This window comes from Microtus oregoni, unplaced genomic scaffold (genome assembly GCF_018167655.1).
Source record: "Microtus oregoni isolate MIOR12 unplaced genomic scaffold, Mior012 000003F_ref0000135, whole genome shotgun sequence".
Classification (NCBI taxonomy): Eukaryota; Metazoa; Chordata; class Mammalia; order Rodentia; family Cricetidae; genus Microtus; species Microtus oregoni.
Genome location: NW_024543062.1, coordinates 63777509 through 63804585, shown reverse-complemented (window position 1 = coordinate 63804585; position 27077 = coordinate 63777509). Strand labels below are relative to the sequence as shown.

At 42.5% G+C, this 27077-nt stretch overlaps 2 protein-coding genes across 2 annotated transcripts; both read left to right on the top strand.

Moving 5' to 3' along the window:
* Positions 1-431: 431 nt before the first annotated feature.
* Positions 432-1918, top strand: LOC121446221 (MORF4 family-associated protein 1-like). The gene has a single exon (XM_041648688.1). It carries the CDS (start codon positions 499-501, stop codon positions 910-912), a length of 414 nt encoding a protein of 137 aa, XP_041504622.1. The 5' UTR covers positions 432-498; the 3' UTR covers positions 913-1918.
* A 10703-nt stretch (positions 1919-12621) lies between these two features.
* On the top strand, positions 12622-17336 carry Zbed6 (zinc finger BED-type containing 6). The gene is made up of 2 exons (XM_041645940.1): positions 12622-12717; positions 13344-17336. The coding sequence occupies exon 2, from the start codon at positions 14373-14375 to the stop codon at positions 17310-17312; it is 2940 nt and encodes a 979-aa protein (XP_041501874.1). The 5' UTR covers positions 12622-12717; positions 13344-14372; the 3' UTR covers positions 17313-17336.
* Positions 17337-27077: the final 9741 nt, after the last annotated feature.

Genomic DNA, 27077 nt, shown 5'->3' with positions numbered 1-27077 from the left:
TCTCTGGGCCTCCACGAGAGATGCTTGGCCCTTTCAGCTTCCCCCAGCCCCTGAGGGAGATTCTGCAACCCTTTCCTTATATCTCTAACTCTAAAGCCAGAGCCACCTGGCCAAAGCTGCCTGAGTTCTGCTAATTACTGGGACTATAATATGGCCCTTTATGTTCAAAAACAATTGCATCAACTTACTATTATTGATAGTTTTCTTTACTGTTTAAGCTTTTTCTTTAATTCCTTTATACAAATAAGAAGGCAGAGATTGCAAATCAGTTCATAAAGTGCGTTTTTTGATGGAGCTTCCATTTGGAAGCTTGGTTGTTTTTTGTTTTTTTTTTTTTCACTAAAAATGTGATATTTATTTTGTTCGCCGCTCGTCAGCTCGGCGGTCGCTCGTCTCCGTGGCCTCTCCTCGGCTGAAAGTTGAACAGCGGGCCGAAGTTTTGAGGACTCGGCCGGAGCTCAGTTACTGAGTGTCCCGCAGACGAGCACAGCGGCGGAGATGCGGCCTCTGGATGCGGTGGAGCTGGCGGAGCCCAAGGAGGTGGAGGTGCTGGAGCCGGAGGAGGACTTCAAGCAGTTTCTGCTGCCCATCATCCACGAGATGCGCGAGGACATCGCGTGGCTGACGCGCGAGCGCGCGCGCGCGCCCGTGCGCAACCGGGGCAAGCTGTGGGAGATGGACAATATACTGATCCAGATCAAGACGCAGGTGGAGACCTCGGAGAAGAGCGCGCTCAACCACCTCGAGGCGGGCGGCGCCGACCCCCGCGGCCCCAGGGCGGAGAAGGCCGAGGAGAAGGCGCAGGAGATGGCGAAGATGGCCGAGATGCTGGTGCAGCTGGTGCGGCGGATAGAGAAGAGCGAGTCGCGTGAGCGGGCCGCGGTCCCCAGCCAATGGATTCTGGTCGAGTGATGGCGATTGGCTGCCATGACACCCTGAAGAAGCTGAAACCAGAGAGCCTCTTGTTTTCCCTTTTTTTCTCTTTTATTCCCCCCCCCCCCCCCCCCCCCCCGTCTTGACTCTGTTCTCACTGACACTACGTTTCTGCTACGGTCTGCGGTTGACGACCTCGATATGAGTTTTGATTATTCAGCGGTTCTATTTTTGTTTATTTGGGTTCGGAAATAACTTTGATTTGGAAAATGCGCTCACATACAGGAATTGGGGCCTAGATTGTAAGCCCTTGTGGCAGTTGGATGACGTTCATTCCTGGGCTTTGTTTGTTGTTTATGCATTTTGAGGTGCTTTGCTCCTTCTTGGGTGACCTGATAGCTCCCTGGAACTTTGGGTCCCTGTGACACTTGTGACTCGGGTTGGAGCTCACTGGCTCTGGAAGTTCTGAAGGAGCTGCGTTCTAGAAGACCAGTCCATGCAGCAATGGCAGAAGAAGGTACCAGACTGGGACTGCGGATGGGCCGGAGATGGCTAGGACTGATGACCTGGGAGAAGGGTCGGAGGATAGTATTGTTTCTATCAGGGGGGCTTTAATTTCTGTGTGAGACCAAAGGAGGAGAGATGTATTTTGTGCAAAATTTAAATTTTATGTGCTCCACTATCTATTGTAACCTGTTTGATGAGTTTGTTTGGACAGCCTGACTCATTTCTAAATGAAATGGAACCCAGAATGGGACACAAAGTCTTGACAGTCTGTACAAGTTGATATTTTATCCCCATATATTCGAGGAGATCTGGGCATAAAATGAAAGACATTTGCAGTGCCTGTTGTGGGCTGAGAAGGAAATCTTAGAACTGTCTGCAGTGGACCCTAAACTTAGAGGAAGAGGCGTCTTCAAGGTTCATATGTAGTGAAGCTATAAATGTATTGAGTAGCAGACCTGAGAAGCATTTGAGGTCAAAACCCCTACCATGTTTGAAAAATCTTACATGTTAATAAAAGTATTCGTTTGCTTGAAAAAAATAAATAAATAAATAAATAAATAAAAATAAAAATGTGATATTTCCGGTTTGAGGAGATAGCTTTGTGGGTAATCTCTGAACACAGGATCATGAGGATCTCAGCACGAGTCTTAAAAGTCATGTGACAAGCGGGGCATGATGAGAGTTTGGATTTTGCTTTTGTTTTTGTTTTTTTCTTATGGTGTGGATTTGTAATCCCAGTACTGGGGAGGCTGAGGCCCTGGGGCTTGCTGGCCAGTCAGCCTAGTTATCTTGGTGAGTTCCAGAACTGAGAGATGGTGGGAGGGAACAAGGGCGGTGGGGGGGCGGGGTGAGGGGTGGAGGTGGGGGTGGGGGAAGCATCAGAAATCGGCTTCTAGCTTCCACAAGCCCACATCTGCGCCCACACATACACACAAATCTGAATCTCTGCTGAGAGCGTCCACCCACTCTTCTTTTTCTCCTGCTCGCTTTAGAAATCTTATAAGCCATGCCAATACTTGGCCTGCATTCCATTCCTTCTTGGTACAAACAGACTGGAGTTAAGGGTAACAGCTGGCCCTTCACTGAAGCATGCTTGAGTTATAGCCTTACCATTCTCATACATACACACATACATCTGGATTGTGTAAAAATTGAGTTTGCAACTTCAGTATAAACCACGGCTTGATGCTTAGTGTATATCGTCTGACAGATATCATTTGTTATTGATATTTATCATAGCTTCATCTAAACTTCCATATGGACGAGGAATGCAGCCTAGATTCAAATTCCCTAACGCCTACCTAGCACGGTCATCCAAACATAGATGAAGACCAGTTCAGGCCGGTAAGGCCTGCATTGGGAAGCTGAGGGAGAACAACAAGTTCAAGTCCAGTGATACTCTGTCTCAAAATACATTGACAGAAAACAAACACACATCCCAGTGACAAGAAACCCAGAACAAAGCCAAGCCAAGCTTTCAGGAGCATCCTGACCCCCCTGCACCGGGTGATCTGTCAGCACGGCTTAAAGTAGCAAGGTCAGATGGTATATCTGTTTGTTTTGTTTTTCCAGATAGAGTTTCTCTGTGAGGCCTTGGATGTCCTGGGCTCCATATGTAGACCAGAATGACCTCGACTCAGAGATCCACCTGCCTTTATCTTCCCAGTGCTAGGAATAAAGGGGTACACCACTGCTTCCTGAGTGCTGGAACTGCAGGTTTATACTACCATACCAAGCAGAGAGGTCATCTCTTTTTCTAAAAATTATTTATCTATCGCTGTGTGGGGTTGTGAGTAGGACAAAGAAACAACTTTTGGGAGCCAATCCCGGCTTTTCATCTTTTTTCCTTTTTTTAAGTTTTTTTTCCCCTTTGAGGTGGTGGCACAAATTTAATGGCAGTGTGCCTTTAACCCCAACTCTCAGGAGGCAGAGGCAGGCAGATTTCTGAGTTTGAGGACAACCTGGTCTACAGAGTGAGTTCCAGGACAGCCAGGGCTACACAGAGAAACCCTGTCTCAAAAAACAAAAAAGGAAAAGAAAGAAAAAAAAAAAGGAAGCACCATCTGCTCTTCTAAAGGACCCAAATTCAATCCCCAGCACCCCCCTGACAGGCATCCACTTTCTGGCCTCTGAGGCCATGACATGCACATGATGTCCAGGCATACATGCAAACAAAACACAAACAACAAAATAAAATAATGTTTGTTTTAGCGGGGCGGTGGTGGCGCACGCCTTTAATCCCAGCACTTGGGAGGCAGAGGCAGGTGGATCTCTGTGAGTTCGAGACCAGCCTGGTCTACAAGAGCTAGTTCCAGGACAGGCTCCAAAACCACAGAGAAACCCTGTCTCGAAAAACCAAAGGGAAAAAAAAAAAAGCCAGGAACAAGAAATTACTCAGGAAAAAAAAAAGTTTAAAAAAATAATAATAATGTTTATTTTATTTTAAATTATATGTATGATGTGAGAGGTCCGTCTGTATATGTGTTGCTTTCATTAGCTTATGAATAAAGCTGTTTCCACCAATGACTTAGCAAAGTAAGACAGGAAGTTCAAACAGAGAGAGTTTGGGAGGAGCTGAGGAGATGCCATTAGCTGCCAAAGGAGAAGAATGCCAGAACATTACCAGTAAGTTACAACTTCATGGCCATACATAATAAATAGAAATGGGTTAATTTAAGATGTAAGAGCTAGTTAGAAATACGCCTAAGTCATTGTCCAAACAGTGTTGTAGTTAATGTAATTTCTGTGTGATTATTTTGGGTCAGGATGTTTGGGAAGCGAAAGTGCAGTCTCCATTTACACAATGGCACCCAAACATTTGGCAAGAATTTCCACATAAAGCCTGAGTAAGCTTTTGAAAAGAACAGAGTCCTCGCAGCTTCTGGGTAACTGTCTTTACTCCAGTAGGCTCTGTTTGCTGCCAGCGAACAGAGGTGCGGCTCCTTTAAGAGAGGCTCCCTGATTCAGCCTTAGCCTCAGAAACCTCACAGCTCTTTTAAGAGGCTCTGCCACCAAACACTTAAATGTGCTTATGAACAGCAGGCATTAGGCTTCTTAGTGGTAACATGGACCTAGAAACTACACAGAGTGGTGGCAATACATGTGGCTCCCACCAGTACCTCCACCGTGAAGTTAGAGTCTCAAAAAGTTAAGGACTGAAGTAGAGTTAGCCACCAAAGTCACAGCTTATCCTAGGCATATCACTTAGCAGATTAAAGGCTCATGTGGTCAGAAAGAGATATAGCTATACAGTAAAGACAGATTCAGACGAAAAAAATACAAACAACAAACTCTAAACAGTATACATTGTGTTTAAAAATATACCCAAGCTTGGGAAAGAAAAGAAAAAGGATAGAGAAAGTCCTTTAAAAAAAAAAAAAGAGCCAGGCAGTGGTGGTGCACGCCTTTAATCCCAGCACTTGGGAGGCAGAGGCAGGTGGATCTCTCTGAGTTCGAGACCAGCCTGGTCTACAAGAGCTAGTTCCAGGACAGGCTCCAAAGCTACAGAGAAACCCTGTCTTGAAAAACAAAAAACAAAAGAAAGAAAGAAAGAAAGAAAGAGAAAGCGTAGTTGGGTGTGGTGGCACATTCCTTTAATCCCAGAATTCTGGAGGCAAAGGCAGGCAGATCTCTGTGAGTTCAAGGCCAGTCAGGTCTACAGAATGAGTCCAGGACAGCCAAAGATACACAGAGAAACCCTTTCTCAAAAAACAAACAAACAAAAAAACAAACAAAAAAAATATATGAGCTAGCTAGAAATACACTTAAGCTATTGGCCAAACAGTATTATAGTTCTGATGGAGGAAGGTCATTGGCTAATAAAGGCACTGCCCTGGCCCATTTTATTGGTTAGAGGATAGGTGGGAGGAGTAAACAGAACAGAACGCTGGGAGGAAGAGGAAGTGAGCTCAGAGACTCCACAGCTCTCTCGGGAGCAAATGCCTCAGAGAGAGACGCCATGCCCCACTCCCGGGATGAAGCTCCGACCCAGGATGGACTAGGCTAGAATCTCCCCGGTAAGCGCACCTTGGGGTGCCATACACAGATGATTAGAAATGGGCTAAATTGATATGTGAGAATTAGCCTAGAAGAGAATGGGCCAAGCAGTGATTAAATGAATACAGTTTGTGTGTTGTTATTTTGGGCATAAGCTAGCCGTGCGGGAGGCTGGGGTGCTGGGGACGCAGCCCCGCCGTTGCCCTTATTGCTACAATTGGCGCCCCACGTGATGGACTAAACCCACTTAAAAAACCTGAGAAGGCTTAAAAATAAGGGAGAGAGAGTTTAACACAGATTTTTGCTATTTGTTGGTGGTGTGCTGTAGAGAGATTTCCTGATTCGGCAACAGTAGCAGAAAAAAACGCTGTGTCATTTTAAAGCGCGACTTCCTGGGGCTGTGCCGCCATTGCGATCTCTGTCTGGCTCCTGCGGGAGACAGAGCTTTTGAATAGAGCATTTGGAGTAAAGTGCTATGATTTGTTTGATGGCAACTAGACTCGTTGTGTTCTCGGGTCTGCTCTGCTTGCTAGAGGCAAGCAAGTGCCTCTTCTAAGAGAAGCTTCCTGACTCAGCTTTAGCTGCAAAACCCTGCAGCTCATTAAGAGGTCCTGCCACGAAACACTTAAATGGTGTTGACGAAAAGCTGAACGCATGCTTTTCGGTTTTCAGCCGTAGCAGGAAAAAAGCTGCGCTGTTTAAAAATGCCGGCTTTCTGGGCCATCCTGCCAGGGCAAACTCTGACTGTTTGAGGCAGGAGGGCCGGCTACCGAGAGAGGACTGGAGTGTTGTCTGTTGTAGCTCACTTGCTGGCAGGGACCTTGAAATGCCATACAGTTGTTGCAGTAAACATGGCTACAGCCTGTATATCCGCCATGAGGCTGGAAAGCTAAGGAATGGACTGGATCTAGCTGGCAAAGCCACGCCTTTAGACCTACTGAGATTGCTTGGTAAATTAAAGATTCATGTGGTCAGAAAAAGAGAGATATACAGTAAAGAGAGATTCAAAGACAGAGAAAATTTTTGAATGGTTTAAAGTGTGTTAAAAATATAGCAGACTAAAAGTTGAAGTTCTTAAAGTAAAAAACAAAAAAAAGGAAGAGAGTTGTTGTGTGTGGTAGCACACGCCTTTAATCCCAGTGCCTAGAAGGCAGAGACAAACAGATCTCTGTGAGTTCAAGGTGTAGTAGTGTACACCTTTAATCCCGAATGCCTCGGAGGCAGAGACAGGCGGATCTCTGAGAGTTCAAAGACAGCCTGGTTTACAGAGTTACTTCAGGTCAAAGATACAGAGAACCTGTCTCAAAAAGTTAAAAGTAAAAATAAACGAAATAGAGGTTAAAACAAAGCTGTACAAAGATGGAAAATACACAGAGAATCTTGATACTGTATGCTATTATGCTCTCTTTGAATTGTTTGAATGCTGAGGAAGGAGCAACAGCTGCTAAAAGGTATTTATTTATAAATGCTGCTGAACTAATCCGACATAGATATTTTGATGCCTTGACTTTGAAATTTGGATCTAAGGACATGATGCTTTGGAAAGGAGTTTCTTATTTTGTTTTCACAGAGGATGAGACGCTGTTCATTTCTTCTATTCCAATTTGGTATGATGGACCACGCCCTCCTGAAGGGTTGGTGTGAACATCTTCAGAAAATTGCTTCGCTCAACTGCCAACTGAGATGAAACTAGCACACAGGTTATACCATGAAAGACCTAATTAACGACGCCCCCATTCAGCAGGAAGCAGTTTGGAGAGAAAAAACTGCGCCCATGTTCCCAAATATGGTTTATAAATGTTCTTTTACATTTAAAGGGGGATATAATATAGATATGAATAATTTACATTGATATAGATTTTGTTTTAGTGATTTAAATTTAAGGTCAATTTTGTTATATGTATAAGTGTTTCTGATTTTGATTAAGGTATTGTGATTGTGTAGTTCATTTAAATATGTACTGTATAATTAAGAAATATAGGTTGTTAATGGATAATCATCGTTAATAGTAAAGCTTGTAGTCATGTTAGATTTTCTAGATATATAGAGATATATTTTAGATAGACATTCTTCATGTCTTTCAAAGATTACAGAATAGGACATTTAATGTTTTAATAACTGAGGACTTTTCATGACAATGAGACACTCTGCTCCTGGCAGCACCAATCTACTTCGAGAGGAAGATGGGCATCAAAGAGGATCCTTATGGAGTTTGATAGCCATTTGGGCAAGAAACTGTTTTTGCCTGGACTATTGCATAAACAGGACACAGAGAACCCGCAGAGAGAGGACTACTGAACTTGCCTAAGGTGAGATGATCTTTCGGGGTTCCTGATTCATGAAAGAGTCTGCGAGACATTCTGCAGGACACAACAGATAGTGACTGAACTGACTTTGAATTTTCCTGCTTTATGGAAATGTCTGCTGGATACCATGGGCCTGAAGGCTGAAGATGGATGCCCCAACGGTACAAAAGAACTTTGGGTGACTGTCCAGGCAGCGAGATGTCTTTGTCATTTCTAGAGTTTGAAGTTTCTTAGTTCTTGTTTACTTAGGTAATATATCTTTCTGGAGTCTTTGATGGAGTTAAGAATAGTTAGTTATAGTTATAGTTTTCCTCAGTTATGATAAAGATTATTGTAACTTTTACTTGATAACTGTTTTGTTATATGTAATTTTGCTATGTTAAAGCCTTTTTTTTTTTTGTTTAAACCGAAAAAGGGGAAATGATGGAGGAAGGTTATTGGCTAATAAAGGCACTGCCCTGGCCCATTTTATTGGTTAGAGGATAGGTGGGAGGAGTAAACAGAACAGAACGCTGGGAGGAAGAGGAAGTGAGCTCAGAGACTCCACAGCTCTCTCGGGAGCAGATGCCTCAGAGAGAGACGCCATGCCCCACTCCCGGGATGAAGCTCCGACCCAGGATGGACTAGGCTAGAATCTCCCCGGTAAGCGCACCTTGGGGTGCCATACACAGATGATTAGAAATGGGCTAAATTAATATGTGAGAATTAGCCTAGAAGAGAATGGGCCAAGCAGTGATTAAATGAATACAGTTTGTGTGTTGTTATTTTGGGCATAAGCTAGCCGTGCGGGCGGCTGGGGTGCTGGGGACGCAGCCCCGCTGTTGCCCTTATTACTACATAGTTCCTGTGTGATTATTTCAGATCTGGGCAGCTAGGAAACGAACAAGCAGTCTCCACTTACAAAATGCCAACGGACTAGTCACTGTTAATGCAATTATTACATATATATATATGGATATCATTATTGTACTTATTGTTTGTGTTGTGACAAATAAAGCTTTCCTAGAGATCATAGGTTAGAGCTAGCCACTAGTTAACCATAAAGGCCAGGCGGTAGTGGCTCCCACCTTTAATCCTAGCACTTGGGAGGACCATGCTTTTGATCCCAGCACACGGAAGGCTCATGACTTTGATTCCAGAACATAGGAGGTGGAGACAGGAATGTAAGGCAGGTAGAGGCAGGGTCTCCGCCACTCAGTCTGAGGATTTGTAGAGACAGGACAACCCCACTTGGTCTAAGGTTTCATAGAGGTAAGAAGTCTCTGGTGGCTGGCTGCTCTGCTTTTTCTGATCTTTCCGCTTTCACCCTCAATATCTGACTCTGGGTTTTTATTGTTAAGACTGATTAGGATCACACTTCAATTCATCTCTGCAGCCTCCCATGTGCAATATTAAAAGGTGGACTGCATTATCACTAATGTCTGATATGGTAAGAAGACTGGGAGGTAGGCCCCAAAGAACTCAGCCTTGTTTGTTTCTTTCTTTGTTTTTTGAGACACGGTTTCTCTGTGTAGCTTCGGAGCTTTTCCTGGAACTCAGGTTAGCCTTGAACTCACAGAGATCCTCCTGCCTCTGCTTCCCCAGTGCTGAGATTAAAGGCGTGTGCCACCACTGCCCGGCTTCTCCTTTCCTTATTTTAATTGGGTTGTTTAACATTTGAGGAATGAGTTGCTTGTATTCTTTAAATTAATATTTTCTCAGCATAAATTATGTGCAGGTTACTGGGCTCTGATGCTGGGGAGGAAAATCACAGAGGTGAACCAGCTAAGATTCCTGGCAGCTGTCATGTGAACAGGGAGTCCTCCCTCTGAGAGTCAGTGAAGAGCCAGAGGGAGCACCTACAGCTAATCCTGGGGCCCTGTGGAGGGGGCAAAACCTGAGTGGAATGAACTTGGAAGCCTCGGTTGGGGGTGGGGAAATGGTAAGAATGCCTGGCCGGAGTCCAGGGATCCCTGGGGAGGTCCTGAGTGTAGAATGTTAAGTGTGGAGGTGGAAAAAGGCATGGAAGTAGGAGAGATAATATAATTAAAAACTGACGGGGTTGGGCTGGGGAGGTGGCTCAGTTTCTAAGGTGCTTACTATGGAAGCAGAAGGACTTGGACAAAGTCTGGTAGCAAATGCTTCTAGCCCCTCTGTGAAGGAGGTAGAGTTGTGCACATCCCTGGGGCTTGCTGCCCAGCGGGCCCAGCCAAATACAGTGAGTCCCAGGTCAGTGAGAGATCTCCCAAACAGCTTCTGAAGAACAACACCAGGATGACCTGGCCTCCACAACTACAAGCACACACACACATATGCACCCGCACACACTAACATGCACCTCTCCTACAGGAACATGAGCACGCATGCGCACGCACACACAGTTGACAAGGCAGGCTAGGCATGTAGCTCTGTGGTAGAACACTTGCCTAGCATGCTTAACCTCTGGCACTATAAAAAAAAAAATAAAATGAAACTAAAGTAAATGTTAAAATGTACAAGGTAAAAGCATAATGTAAAAACCATAGGAAGTTTTGCCCCATGACTGAAAGTAACTAGGACTATGGACTCCCAAACTATGGCCAGAACAACTGCACCCTTGTATACTCCCAGAAGCAATGTGCAGGCTTCCAACTGATGTCCCCCACAAAGGCAAGTGTGATGGTGAAAGTGAAATGCTGCGGATCCCCAAGGGGCTGCAGCGGGCAGCGCGCCATGAGACCACGCACAGGTCCCCAAAGTGGCGGCAGGCAGCGGGTCCTGGGAGCAGCCGGTCCCAGGCAGGGATGGCACAGGTCCCTGAGTGGCTGCAGGGAGCCGTGTGGTGGGTGGAACTCAGCCTTTCCTTACTATCTGGCCCTTGTTTGGCCTCCTCTCATACCTGTGTTGATCTGTCTCATCAGCAGACTACAGAAGAATGGAGGTATGGCCTTTCCAGGCAGGGACTTAGGGCAGTCCAGCGCGCTGTCTCCTGCTTTACCACCAAGTACATCCTTCCTCAGTAACAAAACTCTGTCCCCTCACAATGTTATTTTCATTTTTTTTAAAAAAACTATTATTAGCCGGGCGGTGGTGGCGCATGCCTTTAATCCCAGCACTTGGGAGGCAGAGACAGGCGGATCTCTCTGAGTTCGAGATCAGCCTGGTCTACAAGAGCTAGTTCCAGGACAGGCTCCAAAACCACAGAGAAACCCTGTCTCGAAAAAACCAAAAATAAAAAAATAAAAAAAAACAAAACTATTATTGGTGAACTTGCCACAGTAAGCCTTCAAAGGTCAGAGGAGAACCTTATAAGGATTCAGGGATCTGAGGCCACCAGGCTTATACAGAGCCTGCTTTGCAGACAGTGTTACCTTGTAACTTTCTTACCAAGAAGAATTATTTTTCTTACACACATTCATTTGAAGAAAGAAAATCAACTAGCCAGGCATGATAGCAGATGCCGGTGACCCTGGCACTGAAGAGGCAGGCAGAAGCAGGATTGCCAAGGTTAGAGGCCAGTGTAGTCTACAGAGTAGATTCCAGGCTAGGGCTTCATAGTGTGTCTTGCTCTCAAAAGACCAAAACAAACAGAAAAATGTAATTAAATAAAGGAAACCCTCCTGGGCACAACTTCCTGTCTAGGAGTTTTACAACTTTGTATGAGAAAAGTAGTTTCTTTCTTTCTTCTTCTTTTTTTTTTTTTTTTTTTGGTTTTTTCGAGACAGGGTTTCTCTCTAGCTTTGGAGCCTATCCTGGAACTAGCTGTTGTAGACCAGGCTGGCCTCAAATTCACAGAGATCTGCCTGCCTCTGCCTCCCGAGTGCTGGGATTAAAGGCATGTGCCACCACTGCCCGACTAAAAAGTAGTTTCTTTAATGTTAATGCACTTCCCCAAAATGAGAGCCCTGAGCATCGCTGTTCATATACGCTACCATTGAGCCACTAAACTATACATATCCTCAACCCTACAGTATGTTTTTGTTGTTATTTTGTTTTTGTGAGACAGGGTCTTTCTAAATAACCCTGGTTATACTGGAACTCAAATTGTACCTGGCTGGACTTGAACTCGCAGAGATTCTCCTGTTTCTGCCACACCTAGCTTGTTTTCCACATCTGAATTGTTTTAACTGGTGATGGGATTATAAACCTACTAGATGACTGAATTATAAACCCTGTGTTGCCCCAGAGCGGGGTTTATTTAGTGAGGTTTTGGTTTTTTGGTCTTCCTTCTTTCCTCTTCCTCTTCCTCTGCTCACTTTCTCACTCACTCTCTCTCTCTCTCCCTCCCTCTTTCTTCTCCCCTCCTTCCCTCCCTCCCTCCCTTTCTCCCTTTCTCTTTCTCCTTGGCTGTCCAGGAACTCGCTCTGTAGATCAGGCTGGCCTCGAATTTACAGAGATTCGCCTGCCTCTGCCTCCCGAGGCGTGTGCCACAAAAGCCCGATTTAGCCCTGATTTTTAATTAAATTTATTTAATTTAAAATTTCAAGATTTATTTATTTATATGTATACAATGCTAGAAGAGGGCACCAGATCTCATTATAGATGGCTGTGAGCCATCATGTTGTTGCTGGGAATTGAACTCAGGACCTCTGGAAGAGCAGTCAGTGTTTTTAACCTCTGAGTCATCTCTCCAGTTCCTTAGTTAAATTTATATCAAGTTTGGACGAGTTATTCATTATACAAACTTCGGCTAAAAACAAATTTTCTTGATTATCTACTGCGATTTTACAACAAAACAAATACTTTTGTGAAGAGTAATTTTCTGAGAGGCACCAGGGTCCAGAGAAATAGTCACGTCCGCTTGCCTCCCTAGCGCCACGACCCTATGACCCAAGAAGCCATCTTAAGGCTCGCCTCATAGAGGAAACTACAACTCCCAGAATGCCTGCGCTTTGCGTCGCGCTGGCACTTTTACTGGCCCAGCCTTAGAGCCCAGCCTGTAGCCGGGCGCCATCTTTGACGCTGGCAGTCTTAGGTTTCTGCTTGTTCTGCTGCTGTGAGGACGGCGGGCGGCCGCGGCTAAGGAAAGAGAAAGACGTGGCAGCACGCGGGAACCGGAGACAGTGTCATCGGTTCGGTAAAGTTTCTGTTCTCTGGTAACTAGACCCGTTTTTTGATTCCCGGGTGACTTGGGGCCTGGGGGGTGAGGAGAGGGCGAGGGGAGTGGCAGCGGCCTCCCCTCGCCCGAGTTTCGGCCTAGCCCGGGAAGTCCGAGCTGGGCCCGTCAGCGCGGCAGCCACCGGGGCTCCCGCCCGCGGCCCTGGCCCGCCAGGCTCCTAGCCAGACTCCAGCTCACTTTCCCACTCTCCCCACCCCCACCCACTCCGCCCCACCCCCACGGCGCCTGCTCTCTTACCAACCTCTTCCCCTCCCCCCACATCCGGTGTTCCCGAACCGGGATTCCCGGGTAGCCCCAGTAGAGTAACTGTTTCGGACCCCCTGAGCGGGAACAGATTACTAGGTTGCTTTCGTCCCAGCATCGGTTGTTTTAGTTAGCCGGTTTTCACTCCCTAAATCAGCGAGTGCCTGGACCCGAGTTTACCTACTCTCATTCCTCTCTAGGCTCCTATTTGGAGATTTTTCTCATATTCCACGTACATAGTCGATCTCTGGTGTCCTGTAGCCATTCCCCACCCTGATTACTCTCCCGCCCCAGCCCTCATCTTCGAAGTCAAGAGCTACAGGGACTCTTCGTTCTTGTAGGATTGGTGAGACCGTAATGAAGAACACCCCTTAGACGCCCATAATCGGTGCGGATCCCTATGGGAAGGCTCGTTTTGTTGACATCTACCAGGCTTTGGTTCTGAACTCTGAGAAGGCGGCTGTGGAGCTAGTGATAGCCATGCTTTCGTAGGGTAAACGTGTTGGTATTGGGGGCAGGGGGGGGGGAGTTCACGGAAAAGGAATGGAAGTGGTTTAAAGCTCTCTTCAGTTCTGTTCCTCATAGATGGTCCGATTTGTGAGTTGCGAACAGGCTGTAACGCTTTGCTTCAGTCTGAAAATATGAACTCTTGATAGAAGACGTAAATGAAAATCATAGTTTGTTACCTTGTTTTAAAATTTTATTTCCAGATAATTTTTTTTCAGTCACCTACATATTTCAGAATGTCAGAACAGGAAGGGCACACAGCTAGAGTTCACTGCTAATGACCACTGTGTGGAGTCTGATTTAGCTGTCCATAATTGACTTTTCGGGTTGTATTGGCAAATCACAGTCCAAAATGAGGACTGTTGAATGATGCGCTATGTTTAAGTGAAATTCCTGAAAACAATCCCCAAATTAATGGAAAATAAATGTTGTTGCCATGTGGGTTCATTAAAAGTACATATTTTAAAAACTGAAGGCGTTTTCAGCAGATGAAGTTCTTGATACAGCAGCTTTAATATGAACCTTCGATTTGGAAGACTTGCCCCTTAGCTGCTCCAGATTCCATGACTGTGGGAAAATGGGCCTCAGTTGTTTTTTCTATAACATGAGGACACTGGACTATTTGAATTCAGAAAGTTTAAAGGACTCTACTAACGCCTTGCAAGACAGAGTTTGGGAATGTTCTCCATTGCTGCCATTTTTCCTCCAAAAATAACCTGGCTTGGAAGTCATTGGTTGAAAGGGAATTTGACTCTCCATAGAAACTGGAAGAAAGGTAATGCAAGTGGAGAGGGCCAGCTGTGTGTTTGCCGGAGTCGTGAACCCACGGAAAGGTTCTGGTACAGATTTTGGAGATACAGAGAATGAGTGTATGTACTTTAAGTGGCCCAGTTTCCTCGATTTCTCCTGGCAGAAGATGCAGTACTTTTGGTGATGCTGGGATTCTGGGATGTGTTTCCATTAATTCAAATCCAGAAGATGATGTGGTAGAGGGAAAAATGGTGGCCGAAGGAGTGAATAAAGAGACAAAATTGCCTGCTAAGAAGAAAAGAAAGAAGGGCTTGCGAATTAAGGGGAAAAGGCGCCGAAAAAAACTGATCCTTGCCAAAAAGTTTAGTAAAGATTTGGGGTCTGGAAGACCTGTTGCAGATGCCCCTGCTTTGGTAGCTTCCAGTGCCCCTGAGCAAGATGAAGAAAGTCTTTTTGAGAGCAATATAGAAAAGCAAATCTATCTACCTAGTACCAGAGCCAAGACCTCCATTGTATGGCACTTCTTTCATGTTGACCCCCAGTACACCTGGAGAGCTATTTGTAACCTGTGTGAGAAAAGTGTCAGCAGGGGTAAGCCAGGCAGCCATCTTGGTACGTCCACTCTTCAACGACATCTGCAGGCAAGGCATTCTCCTCACTGGACCAGGGCCAACAAGTATGGAGTCACTAATGGGGAGGAGGACTTTACCTTGGATTTATCTTTATCTCCTTCTTCTCCTGAAAGCAATGGAAGCTTTGAGTATATTCCTACTGATTCATTAGATGAAAACAGAATGGGTAAGAAACGGGATAAATCAGCATCTGATGCCCTGAGGGCAAAAAGAGGGAGATTTCTCATCAAAAGCAACATTGTCAAGCATGCCTTAATTCCTGGAACCAGAGCCAAGACATCTGCAGTTTGGAATTTTTTTTATACTGATCCTCAGCACATCTCAAGAGCTGTGTGTAACATATGTAAAAGAAGTGTGAGCCGGGGTAGGCCAGGTTCCCACTTAGGAACATCAACACTTCAACGACACCTTCAGGCCACACATCCCATCCATTGGGCGGTTGCCAACAAAGACAATGGTGCTATAGGAAACGGATTAGATGAGACTGAGACTGAGAGCAGCGATCTCTTGAATGATACTTTGCATGGAGAGAAGTCATCAGGCAGCCAGGATTTAACAGCTGAGGACCTTAGTGACTCTGATACTGATGAACCTCCTGTTTTAGAAGTTGAAAACAGATCTGAGAGTCCTGTTCCTGTTGCTGAGCAAGGTAATCTGGTGTGTGTACAAGAGAGAGAAACACCAGCACCTTGTGAAAATGCAGCTTCCAGTCAGATAAGCCAGGCAGTTATTCAGATGATTGTGGAAGATATGCATCCTTACAGCTATTTCTCAACCCCAGCTTTTCAGAGGTTCCTACGGATTGTTGCTCCTGACTATAGATTGCCCTCGGAGACTTACTTTTTCACCAAAGCTGTACCTCAGTTATATGATTCTGTTAGAGAACAAATTTTCTTAACTTTAGAGAATGTTCAAAGCCAGAAGATCCACTTGACTGTTGACATATGGACCCATGACCCTTCCACTGACTATTTCGTTGTGACTGTGCATTGGGTCTCTTTGGAAACTGCATCTTCCCCGAGTAGTGGTAGGACCCCCAATTTTAGAAAGTGGGCAGTACTTTGTGTTACAGGATTAGCCAAAGACTGTTTGATAACTAACATTTTACAAGAATTAAATGACCAGATTGGTCTGTGGCTTTCTCCTAATTTCCTTATCCCTAGCTTCATTGTTTCTGACAATTCCTCTAATGTGGTACATGCAATCAAAAGTGGTGGTTTTACCCATGTGCCATGCTTCCTGCATCGTTTAAATATAGTGATTCAGGACTTCTTCTGTGAGCACAAAAGCATTGAGAATATGTTAGTGGCTGCCAGAAAAACCTGTCATCATTTTAGCCATTCAGTCAAAGCCCGCCAGATACTACAAGAGTTCCAAAATGATCACCAGCTTCCATGGAAGAATCTGAAGCAGGATGAAACTGGCCACTGGATTTCTACTTTTTATATGTTAAAATGGCTTTTAGAGCATTGCTACTCTGTTCACCACAGTCTGGGTAGAGCCAGTGGAGTTGTGCTTACCTCCCTTCAATGGACTCTAATGACATACGTTTGTGATATTCTTAAGCCATTTGAGGAGGCCACCCAGAAAGTGAGTGTAAAGACCACGGGATTGAATCAGGTGCTACCCCTAATCCATCATCTCCTCTTTTCCCTGCAGAGGCTCAGAGAAGACTTTCAAGTCAGAGGTATTACTCAGGCTCTCAATCTGGTGGACAGTTTATCTTTGAAACTTGAAACTGATGCCCTACTAAGTGCCATGCTCAAATCCAAGCATTGTATCTTGGCTACTTTGTTAGATCCTTGTTTTAAGAACAGTTTGGAAGACTTTTTCCCTCAAGGTGCTGATTTAGAAACTTACAAACAGATCCTTGCAGAAGAGGTTTGTAATTATATGGAATCTTCGCCCGGGGCCTACCAAATTGCAACCTCGGAAGCTCCCGGCTCTTTAGTTAGATTAGGAACTGATTCATTTGCTTCTATAAAAGAAGGCACCTCCAATTCAGGTTCTATGGATAGCTCAGCCACAGACAGTGCTGCTATTGGAAGCAAAAGCTTCTTGTTCCCCTGTGCTGTAGCAGTAGTGGATGAATACTTCAAAGAGAAGTATTCAGAGCTCTCAGGAGGTGATGACCCTTTGGTTTACTGGCAGAGGAAGGTGAGCATATGGCCAGCTTTAACCCAAGTTGCCATTCAGTATCTGAGTTGCCCCATGTGTAGTTGGCAATCTGAGTGCATGTTTACCACAAACAGCCACTTTCATCCAAAGCAGATGATGAACATGGACTTTGATAATATAGAACAGCTGATATTTCTGAAAATGAACTTGGAGAATGTTAACTATGACTATTCTACATTGATTCTGAGCTGCAACCCTGAAAATAAGGCTGTTCAGAACAATGAAAAAGAAATATTACCTTAATTTCTTCTTTCTTTTTCTACTTAAAATAAGCAGCTTTTGCTATATAACTATATCTTATTGCTATTGTTATTATATGTAGTCATACTATCTATTCTTTAAAAAAAAAAAACAGCTGGGGTGTGGTCATGGGTGCCTGTATTCCTGGCTATTTGAGTTGGTGAGGCTGGGTTATAACTTTAGCACATGAGTTTGAGACCAGCCGGGCCAACATCTTAAGATCCTGTCTTACAAAAATGCAAACCTGGGGAAATCTAAAAGTACAAAAAGGCTGAAAACTCGGCAGAGGCAATATGATGATGATAAAATGAAGATTAATTTTGAAGATTCCACAGTTGTAACTCAGTGTAGCTAACATCTATCAAAGTGTCATACTAGTTGAACGAGAAGAGTGTTAATGAGAAAATACAGTGCAGCTCTGAAGGGCTTAGGTGTATCTGGTTGGTAGACTGAACGATTTGAGTAAACATTTCTTCCAACGTGGAGGTTTGATTACTCTGAAATCAGTGATTTGTTTAAATATAGTGATTCAGGACTTCTGTGAGCACAAAGGCGTTTAGAATGTGTTAGTGGTTGGACTAACATATTTTTTCCCTTCTCTATTTTTTTTTATTTCTTTAAAACCCTGATACAGCTTGACAGAATAAACCCACAAAATTATTTCATCTTTGGAAATTCATAATTACCTCATACTGGTCTATTTATATTGTCAAATGACTGGATAAGATAAAATTGCCCTTGATATTTAGGACTAAGTCTGTATGAAAGGGAAAGATTACAAAACAATTAGATAAAAACGACTTTTTTAGTTTTGTAATATAGTACAGAAAAGGGATTATATAGGTGACTTTGTATAACCTATTAGTAAAAACCATTATATGTTATTTGAAAAAAATCAATTGGTATTTAGAATGCAAATCCCATGAAAATAGCAAACCCAGTATGAGTTTCCCAGAGAATATTTCTATAGTTTGTTCATTTTTTTTTTAAAGGGTACTTTATGGTCCATAGCATAGTATTCCTAACTGAAGTTTGGGCCACTATACTAACTGAACTAAACAGTTATATTTTACTGTGTTAGGCAGCGTTGTTGAAATGAGTGAACTAATCTCAGTGGCCCTACTGGTTCCTTTCCACTCGGAGTCTGTTTCTGTGACTGAGTGGCAGGCCAGAAAATAATGACTTTTATTAAGTCTGTTAGACGTTTCAGACTGAATAACTAATGTGAGATCCCAATTTTTCCTTTTTTTCATTTTAGATTTGGGGATATTCCCTGCCCAAAAAATTCCTGGAAAATTGACTAGTATTAAGTGTGAGTAAAAGGTGTCCACTTTTTTTTTTTAAAGTCTTGATTTTAGTTTTGTCTTGGATAGTATTTGGCAAGATTTAGCCTAGAAAGTATGTAGTATTTATTACATAAGAATCAAAATGGCTTTGTTACTGGGCTGGTTTTGAAACTCATTTCTGTGTATTGAAGTAACTTTTTTTTTTTTAATTTTTAAATTCTTAAATGGTGAATGTACCACTCATTGTGAAGTGAAATTTCATCTAACCCAAATTTACCCCTTTACCAACTGGAGTGACATCTTTAGCTATAACCATCAATAGTAAAGAATTTGGAACTAGTGTATCAACAAGCCCTTGCAGGGCCAGCATTGAATGCCATGCCAGTGATGCTTTTCTTGTTCTAAAGGAGGAGAAGTAGCTTCCTTTAGCATCTGTGTTTTGCCAGAGCTGGTTGGGGATGGCTATAATGCTGCTCTGCCTTCTTCAGCTGGCTGCCCCACTTTGTAGTTACTCTGTAACTATTTGCTTCTACCTTTTTTGGTTAAACACTCCCTGATAACGATTGTTAATACATATCATAGACATTGACATAAATATCAGTGTATCCATATATATGGATTTCTTTTCATCTTGATTTTGTGGCTGGGTAAAATTCAGTAGCATTAGCTTCATGGTACTTTGATATAAGAGTAAGTTCACTATTTTTGTAATGAACCCAAATCTGGAGGCTTTTATATTTTAAAAGGATAATTACCCAAATGTTTTATTTCTGTACGTGTGTGTGTATAAGCCTGTTAATATATATGTATGTGCATATTATATACATAAAACACTTTATATTTTTACATACAGTATGCTTTTATTATACAGATAATAAAGATGGGGGAAGGTTTCTGTTTTTTTTCTTAATAGGTGAAGAAATCTTGAAGACCTGAAATTGGATCTTATTGAATTTTGGTGGTGTTTTTTTGCTTTTGCTTTTTGTTTTTTCGTTTTTTAATTTTTTTCATCTTTTTATTTTTTAATTGTATTGCTCAGCTATGGAAGATGGATTCTTTTTTATTATTATTATTATTCTTTGACTCTCAAGTTCATCTTTAAATGAACATTTTGTTTTTGAGGAGATAACTAATGCTAGCTGTCTCCAGTCTGACAGAGGTTATGCAAATGGACTTGATCTTCCAGGAGTTGGGAGATGTTTTAAAGATGTTTTAAAAACACGTCCTGTGTTTCAATTGTGGCTGAGAGGTTTCCTTGGCAATGTGAGGAAGAAAATTCTTTCTACCTCATTATTATTAATTCATGGATTGAGTGTTGGTTCGACCTACAGGCGTAATAGCTTGGAACTCAGTGAAGACACAGATGTTCCTGTTGAGAGCAACCAGCTAATGTAAGTGGGGATGGGCCTTTTATTATGAAAGGAGTAAACACTGTAACTTAGGGCATGCTGGACTAATAACAGATTCAAATGCCATTGTTTGGATTTTTTTCTCTTGTAAATTTTTTTATAAGCTTTTAATTTTTTGGTTGGAAACTAACTTTCTTCTTTCTTCTTCTTGGAGCCAATAAGAAATTCTATAATTCTGTTTCCTTGGAGAAAAGCATTGTTAATCTGTTACCAAATAGCTCCTTGTCCATACAAGTGGCTCTGTTTTGTTTTCTCAGTAGCTATGTAGTATGTATTTCACTGTATGGATGTGTCGTAATGTATAACTCACTGGGCGGTACTGAAGGTTTTGCCACGGTAAACAAAAGCCCTGCATCCAGTAACAGTTTGATGCACATATCTGTGTGAACTTAGAGCCAGTTCATTCATAGAACAGTTACCTTGCCCTCTGAAGAACTAACAATTTACTAAACAGCTGAGGTCTGGCTTATTTGTGGATGCTCTTGATTGTATCCCTTGTAGTAAAGATAGCAAATCTTTGGCTATTTTGCTGATAGATATTAAATGTTAAATAGATGATGATAAATGTTTTCTCTTTTTATTACTTTTGTTGTTAGTGGTTTTTAATTTTAGTATTATAGGAAAGATTTTTACTCAATATATAGTTGGTTATAAGCTAATATTTAAATGCTGTTTAAGGATTACAGTTACATGACATAACCCCTCTGCAAGTAGGGGAGACATTGTCAGAGGTGGCTTGTCGTTTTGCTAAGTGCATTTATGAGTTCTGAATGTTTTTTTAATATACATTAAATGTACTCTAATTAGCCAGCACTCCGGAGGCAGAGGGAAGCGAGTTCGAGGCCAGCCTGGTCTAGAAGAGCTAGTTTCAGGACAGGAACCAAAAAGCTACAGAGAAACCCTGTCTCGAAAATCAAAAAAAAAAAAAAAAGTACTCTAATTAAGGATCTGATACTTCTGCCATTATGGGACTTTAAGGAGACATTTTTTTTTCCCAAGTAGCTGGCTTTATTGTTAATTTCAAACTTTTTATAACCAAATTTATTGCCTTTTGCGTTGCTGATTTGTATAGTTGTTTGTATTCTGCATTTAACTATTTTTATACTAATCTGTATCAGGTAGAGCAAAACTCTTCCATTCCTTTTTTCTTTCCATTTTCACATGTGTAGTATGTATGTGTGTATGCATGCTTGCATGTGTGTGGGGTACATGTGGAGGCCTCAAGATTATGTTGAGGCTCATCCACTATCTGTCTTCCAGTCAAACCCAGATCTCAGTGATAGACTGGTTTGGAGATATCTGAACAGCTAGCTTGTTCTGGAGCTTCCTTGTAACACTTTCAGGGATGGACTTGTTAGATGAGGACTGCCATGCCTGTGTGGTCATTTCTGTGGGTCCTGGGGATCCAAACTTAGTGCTTACACAGCGGGCACTTTAACCTCTGAGCCATCTCTCCAACCTTCTTCCGTTCTCTTTAAATGACCTTTATTTTTCTCAGTTATTGATAGTTGATTTTACAGTCTCGAATTGCAGGAAGAAATTCCCTTTGGTATTTTGAATTGTTTTCAAGATGTTCTTTATTCGGTTGGTGAAGTAATTTCCTTAATCCTCTATTGTCCCAATTATGAATTATCCAGGTCTTCTGTTCCTAGTCACTGCTCAGCTTTTGGTTTTATATTTAATATGATTCTTGCTTGCTTCATTTTCTTCATCTTTCATAGCCTTACTCCAAATTGTTACCTGAATGGGACAAATTTACTGTTTTGAGGGTATCTTTCTTATTTATAGTTTTGCTGTTTTCCATACTTTCTAGTTAGTTGTTTGTTGTTTGGTAATTTGCAGGCACTGGATTGTATGTGTGTGTTTGTCTCAAATAATCTTCTGTCCTGTCCTGTCCGTCCCCATCCTCCCCACTCCCGTGAGCCCCAGGGTTTCTCTGTGTAGCCCTGGCTGACCTGGGACTCTTGTAGACCAGACTGGCCTCCACTCAGATCCACCTGTCTCCTTAGTGCTGGGATTAAAGGCGTGCCCACTGCCCCCTGGTTTGTTTAGTTTTGTGTTCCTCAAACTCATGCCTAGACTAGAATACTGTATTGGAGTTTAGTGATGTGAAGAGTATTCCTTTGTGTGTGCAACACACACCCGTGTGAGGGGCTCACTTAGACAATGTCTGCCAAATATCTATAAAGTCATGGGTTAGTTCCAGTAACAGCATAAACCAAGCATGGGTTGCATACCTGTGATCCTTCATCAACCTGAAATAAATGAACCCTTAGCCCTTGTCTCAAAACGGGGGAGGGGAGGTGGTAGTTGTAGTTCCTTGTAATTTCCTAGTAGATAAGGTTTGTTTGGCTTGGAGTTCTTTGTGGTTTTTTTTGTCTTTATTGACCCAGGGCGTCTCTTAAAGCCCATACTGGCCTCAACTCAATATGTAGCTAAGGAAGACCTATGTATCACCACACTTTTTAACACCAAAGTTTCTTTGTGTTATGTGTGTGCTTGCTTGAGGTGTGTATATCATGCATCTGTGCACACACATGAATCTGTGCAGAGGTCAGAGAAGAACTTTGGATGTTGCTTCAGGTAGGGTCTTGGCTCACCTCTGTGTGCCATGCTAACTGGCCCAGAAGAGATCCCTGGGGTTCTCCTGTCTCTTCTTTCCATCTTTAGTAGGAGCCCTGGGATTACAGGTTTGTGTGACTGACTGGCATTACTTAGATTCTGAGAATTTGAACTCAGATCCTCATGCTTGTGTGAGCAAGGGCTTTTTCCAACTGACCTGTCTTCTAGCTTCTCCCCATCCCTAATCAGGAATGAGTGTTGGCATTTTGACTTGGTTATTTAGCCATTATACTTTTCTTTTTGATGTCATCTTAAGCATTTTGTTTTCATTATTTTTAGTTTTTATTTCCTAAATTAAACCATTCTTAGTTCTGTAATAAACCGTTCAGGTCATGCACTGTCACTCTTTCTGCTATATGATAGGTCACTTAGCTCGTCCTTTACTTAGGATATCTTCATTAGGATCATAATTTTTCATAACATTTTTTTAGCTGGATATGTCTCGTGATCCATGATCTTAGCAAATGGAAAGTAGAGGCAGAAGGATAACAGGTTTGGTCAGCCTGCAAAACTGTATTGAGACCTCTTCAAACAACGAAAACTATTGAAACATCAAAGTGTGTGGCATAGTTTTGTTCTTTTTTTCTCGCATTAATTTTTTTATTAATGGAACATTTGTTTAAATAATGTCCACCTCCCCTCCCCCAAGAATGCATTGACATTGATGGTATATACTTTTTGAGATTTTTTTCATAGTCTCCTTTAAGATCTGATGCCTGCTATCTAGGCTTGTGTTTGAGAGGTCTGAGTGTCACTTGTTAGTAGTCTTTATGTAGAGGTCTACCACTAAGTGTCTGGAAAGGCAGTCAGCCAGGCTCATTCTCTGCTCTGCCTGCCCCACTCCTGCTTCTGAGAGTTCCAGGGTCTGGGCATTGAATTCCCTGAAATTTCATGTAACACACCCTTTTGTCTCTTGTTATTTTAATTATTTTGTATGGGACAATGTTTTGCCTGTATGTATGACTCAGTACCACATGTCTGGTGTCTGTGGAGGCTAGAAAGCGGGCATCAGATCCCCTGGAGTTACAGACAGCTGTGAGCTGCCACAGGGTGCTGGGAATTGAAGCTAGGTCCTCTGGAAGAGTTTAGCTCTATCTTGGGCATGCGCATTGGATTCTGGGCCCTATCTTGTGTGTGATCTCTTAAGTGTGTTGTATTTCCACTGTTAACTGCCTGGGTTAGATGGCAATTGAGGAAAGACACTAGAAAGGTTCTTCCCTCTCATGGTGGTTTGTTTGTATTAGTGCTGTATTCTTGAAGATGCCCCCTCTCTCCAACATTAACTGTCCAGCTCATCTTGTGTCCTATTTGAAAAGGCTGTTTTCTTTTGAACAGGCACCTTGTTTTTCTCAGCAGCCTGATATTTTTTGCTGCTTCCATTTAATACTTAATAAATTTATTATTATATGACTTGATTTAGGATTTTTTTACAGTTTTTTTTTGTTTTTTTTTTTTTGTTTGTTTGTTTTTTTGCTTTTTTCGAGACAGGGTTTCTCTGTGGTTTTGGAGCCTGTCCTGGAACTAGCTCTTGTAGACCAGGCTGGTCTCGAACTCACAAAGATCCGCCTGCCTCTGCCTCCCAAGTGCTGGGATTAAAGGCGTGCGCCACCACCGCCCAGCTTTGATTTAGGATTTTTATGATATTAGATTACTAGCAATTTTTTGTTTCTTGATTTTGCCATTGTCTTGAATATTATTGTCGATTTATTGATTTATTTATTACATAACAAAAGCCAAGGAAGCTCAGGGTTACAGATATATATATAAAATTTTCTTTCTGTTAAAGTTAAGTTTAATCTCTCTATACTTTGCCTGACTTTGAGGGAATTTTGCAGTATAAGTTGCAAATAATCTCCCTCCAAAATGTAGTTCATGTTTTCATAACTGTTCTGTTTGGTCAGCTGTGGTAGATCTCTCTCAACTATTAAAACACTCCCAAGGATGAACCTGAGGTCTTGGGGATGCTGGGCCAAAAATTGACCACTAAGCTGTATTCCCCAGTCCTGTTTTTACTCGTTTTGAGAAAAATCTTTCATTAAGTTGGCTTTGAACTTACCATCTTCCTGCCTCAACTTCCTGAGTCACTGGAATTACCTACCAGTGTGTACCACTAGGCTTATGTATCTATCTAAGCCATACCCTTCCTTAAATTATTTCTATTAAAAAAAAAAAAAAAGGATGCTCAATAGTGCCACAAGGACATGTGCTCAACTATGTTCATAGCAGCTTTGTTTGTCATAGCCAGAACCTGGCAACAACCTAAATGCCCCTTGATTGAAGAATGGATAAGAAAAATGTGATACATTTACACAGCAGAAAAAAAAAATAACGACAGCTTGAATTTTTTTTTTAAATATTTATTTATTATGTATACAATATTCTATCTGTGTGTATGTCTACAGGCCAGAAGAGGGCACCAGACCTCATTACAGATGGTTGTGAGCCACCATGTGGTTGCTGGGAATTGAACTCAGGACCTTTGGAAGAGCAGGCAATGCTCTTAACCACTGAGCCATCTCTCCAGCCCCAACAGCTTGAATTTTGCAGGAAAATGGATGGAGCTAGAAAACATTATTTTGAGTGAGGTAACCCAGACACAGAAAGACAGTTATCACATGTACTCACTCATAGGTGGTTTTTAAACATAAAGCAAAGAAAACCAGCCTACAAACCACATTCCCAGAAAACTTAGACAACAATAAGGACCCTAAGAGAGATATACATAGATATAATCTACATGGGAAGTAGAAAGTAAAAAAAGACAAGATCTCCTGAGTAAATTAGGAGCATGGGGACCTTGGGAGAGGGCTGAAGTGGGGAGTAGAAAAAAGTGTAGAACTCAATAAAAATCAATAAAAAATTATTTTGAGTGGTCTTTTTGCATGTACACTTTTATGCCAGAAGAGGACATCAGATCCCACTATAGATGTTCGTGAGCCACCATGTGGTTGCTGGGAATTGAACTTAGAACCTCTGGATGAACAGCCAGTACTCTTAACTGCTGAGCCATCTCTCTAGCCCTCCTTTCCCCTTTTATTTCTTTTTGGTTTTCGAGATAGTGTTTCTCAGTGTTGCCCTGACTGTCCTGGAACTCACTGTTGTAGGCCTGGCTGGCCTTGAATACACAGAGATCTGCATGCTTCTGCCTCTGGAGTGCTGGAATTAAAGGTGTGAAAGATTTTATTTATATATGTATGTATGTATGCAGTGTTCTGCCTGCATGTGTGCCTGAACACCACCAGAAGAGGGCACCAGATCTCATTATAGATGGTTTACCATTCACCATATGGGTATTGGGAATTAAACCTGGGTCCTCTAGAAGAACAGCCAGTGCTCTTAGTCTGTGAGCTATCCTGTTTGTTTGTTTGTTTGTTTGCATTGCCTTTAGAACATAGAGTGCATTTTTGGGTTTAAGACCAGAGAGAACACCACTCCGATGCCAAGTTGGGAGATGGAGATGTGCATCCCTGAAGCTCTTGGGCCAGCTAACCTGGCTTATACAGCAGTGAGTGAGAGACTGTCTGAAACACAATGGAAGGAAGTTGTCCTGGCTTCCAAACTCATGGATGCACCTGCACTCACATACATACACACACAAAGATGTTTTTAAAGTACAGTAGTTGTTCCATGTTTTGGCCAATCAGTTGTAATCACAGCAAGCTTAAGTTTGTATTATGTCTATATTGCACTATAGTAGAAAACCAAATGTTATTCTCAGTGTAAAATAAGTAGAAAACTGGAGAGATGGTTCATCTTTTTGTTTTGTTTGTTTTTTCAAGATAGGGTTTCTCTGTGCTGCTTTGGAGCCTGTCTGGAACTCGCTCGGTAGACCCGGCTGGCCTCAAACTCACAGAGATCCGCCTGCCTCTGCCTCCCAAGTGCTGTGATTAAAGGCGTGTGCCATCACCGACCAGCTTGAGAGAGTCCTGGTTGTCCTTCTAGAGGATCAAGGTTCAATTCCCAGCACTCATGGCAGTTCACAACCATCTTATCTCCAGTTTCAGAGAACCTGATAGCCCTTTCTGGCCTGCGTGGGCAGTTGACACACAGGTGATGCATAGACTTGAATGCAGACAGAACACCCTCATGCACATAACATTAAAAAGAAAGGGTTTTGTTTTGTTTTTTTTTTTCTTTTATTTTTCTATTTTTTTTTTGTTTTTTTCCCAAAGTAAAATAATTATCCTACTCTCTTGACTACCACCATTGTGGTTTTTGTTCTTTGAGATTTCTTCCTTGCTCATGAATGTTCTCATCAACATTTCTTTTTGGTTTTACTTTCATTTTTTTGAGGCAGCTTCTTACTTTGTGAATGCTATGGTCTGGTATCCATTATGCTGTCCCCAATCCTTACTCTGTCAGCTCTTTTCTTTTTCTTTTCTCCTTCTGATTTACTTTTCTTTTTCAACATTAATAGTCTGACACGTCCCTAAATCTTCAACTGTTTCCTG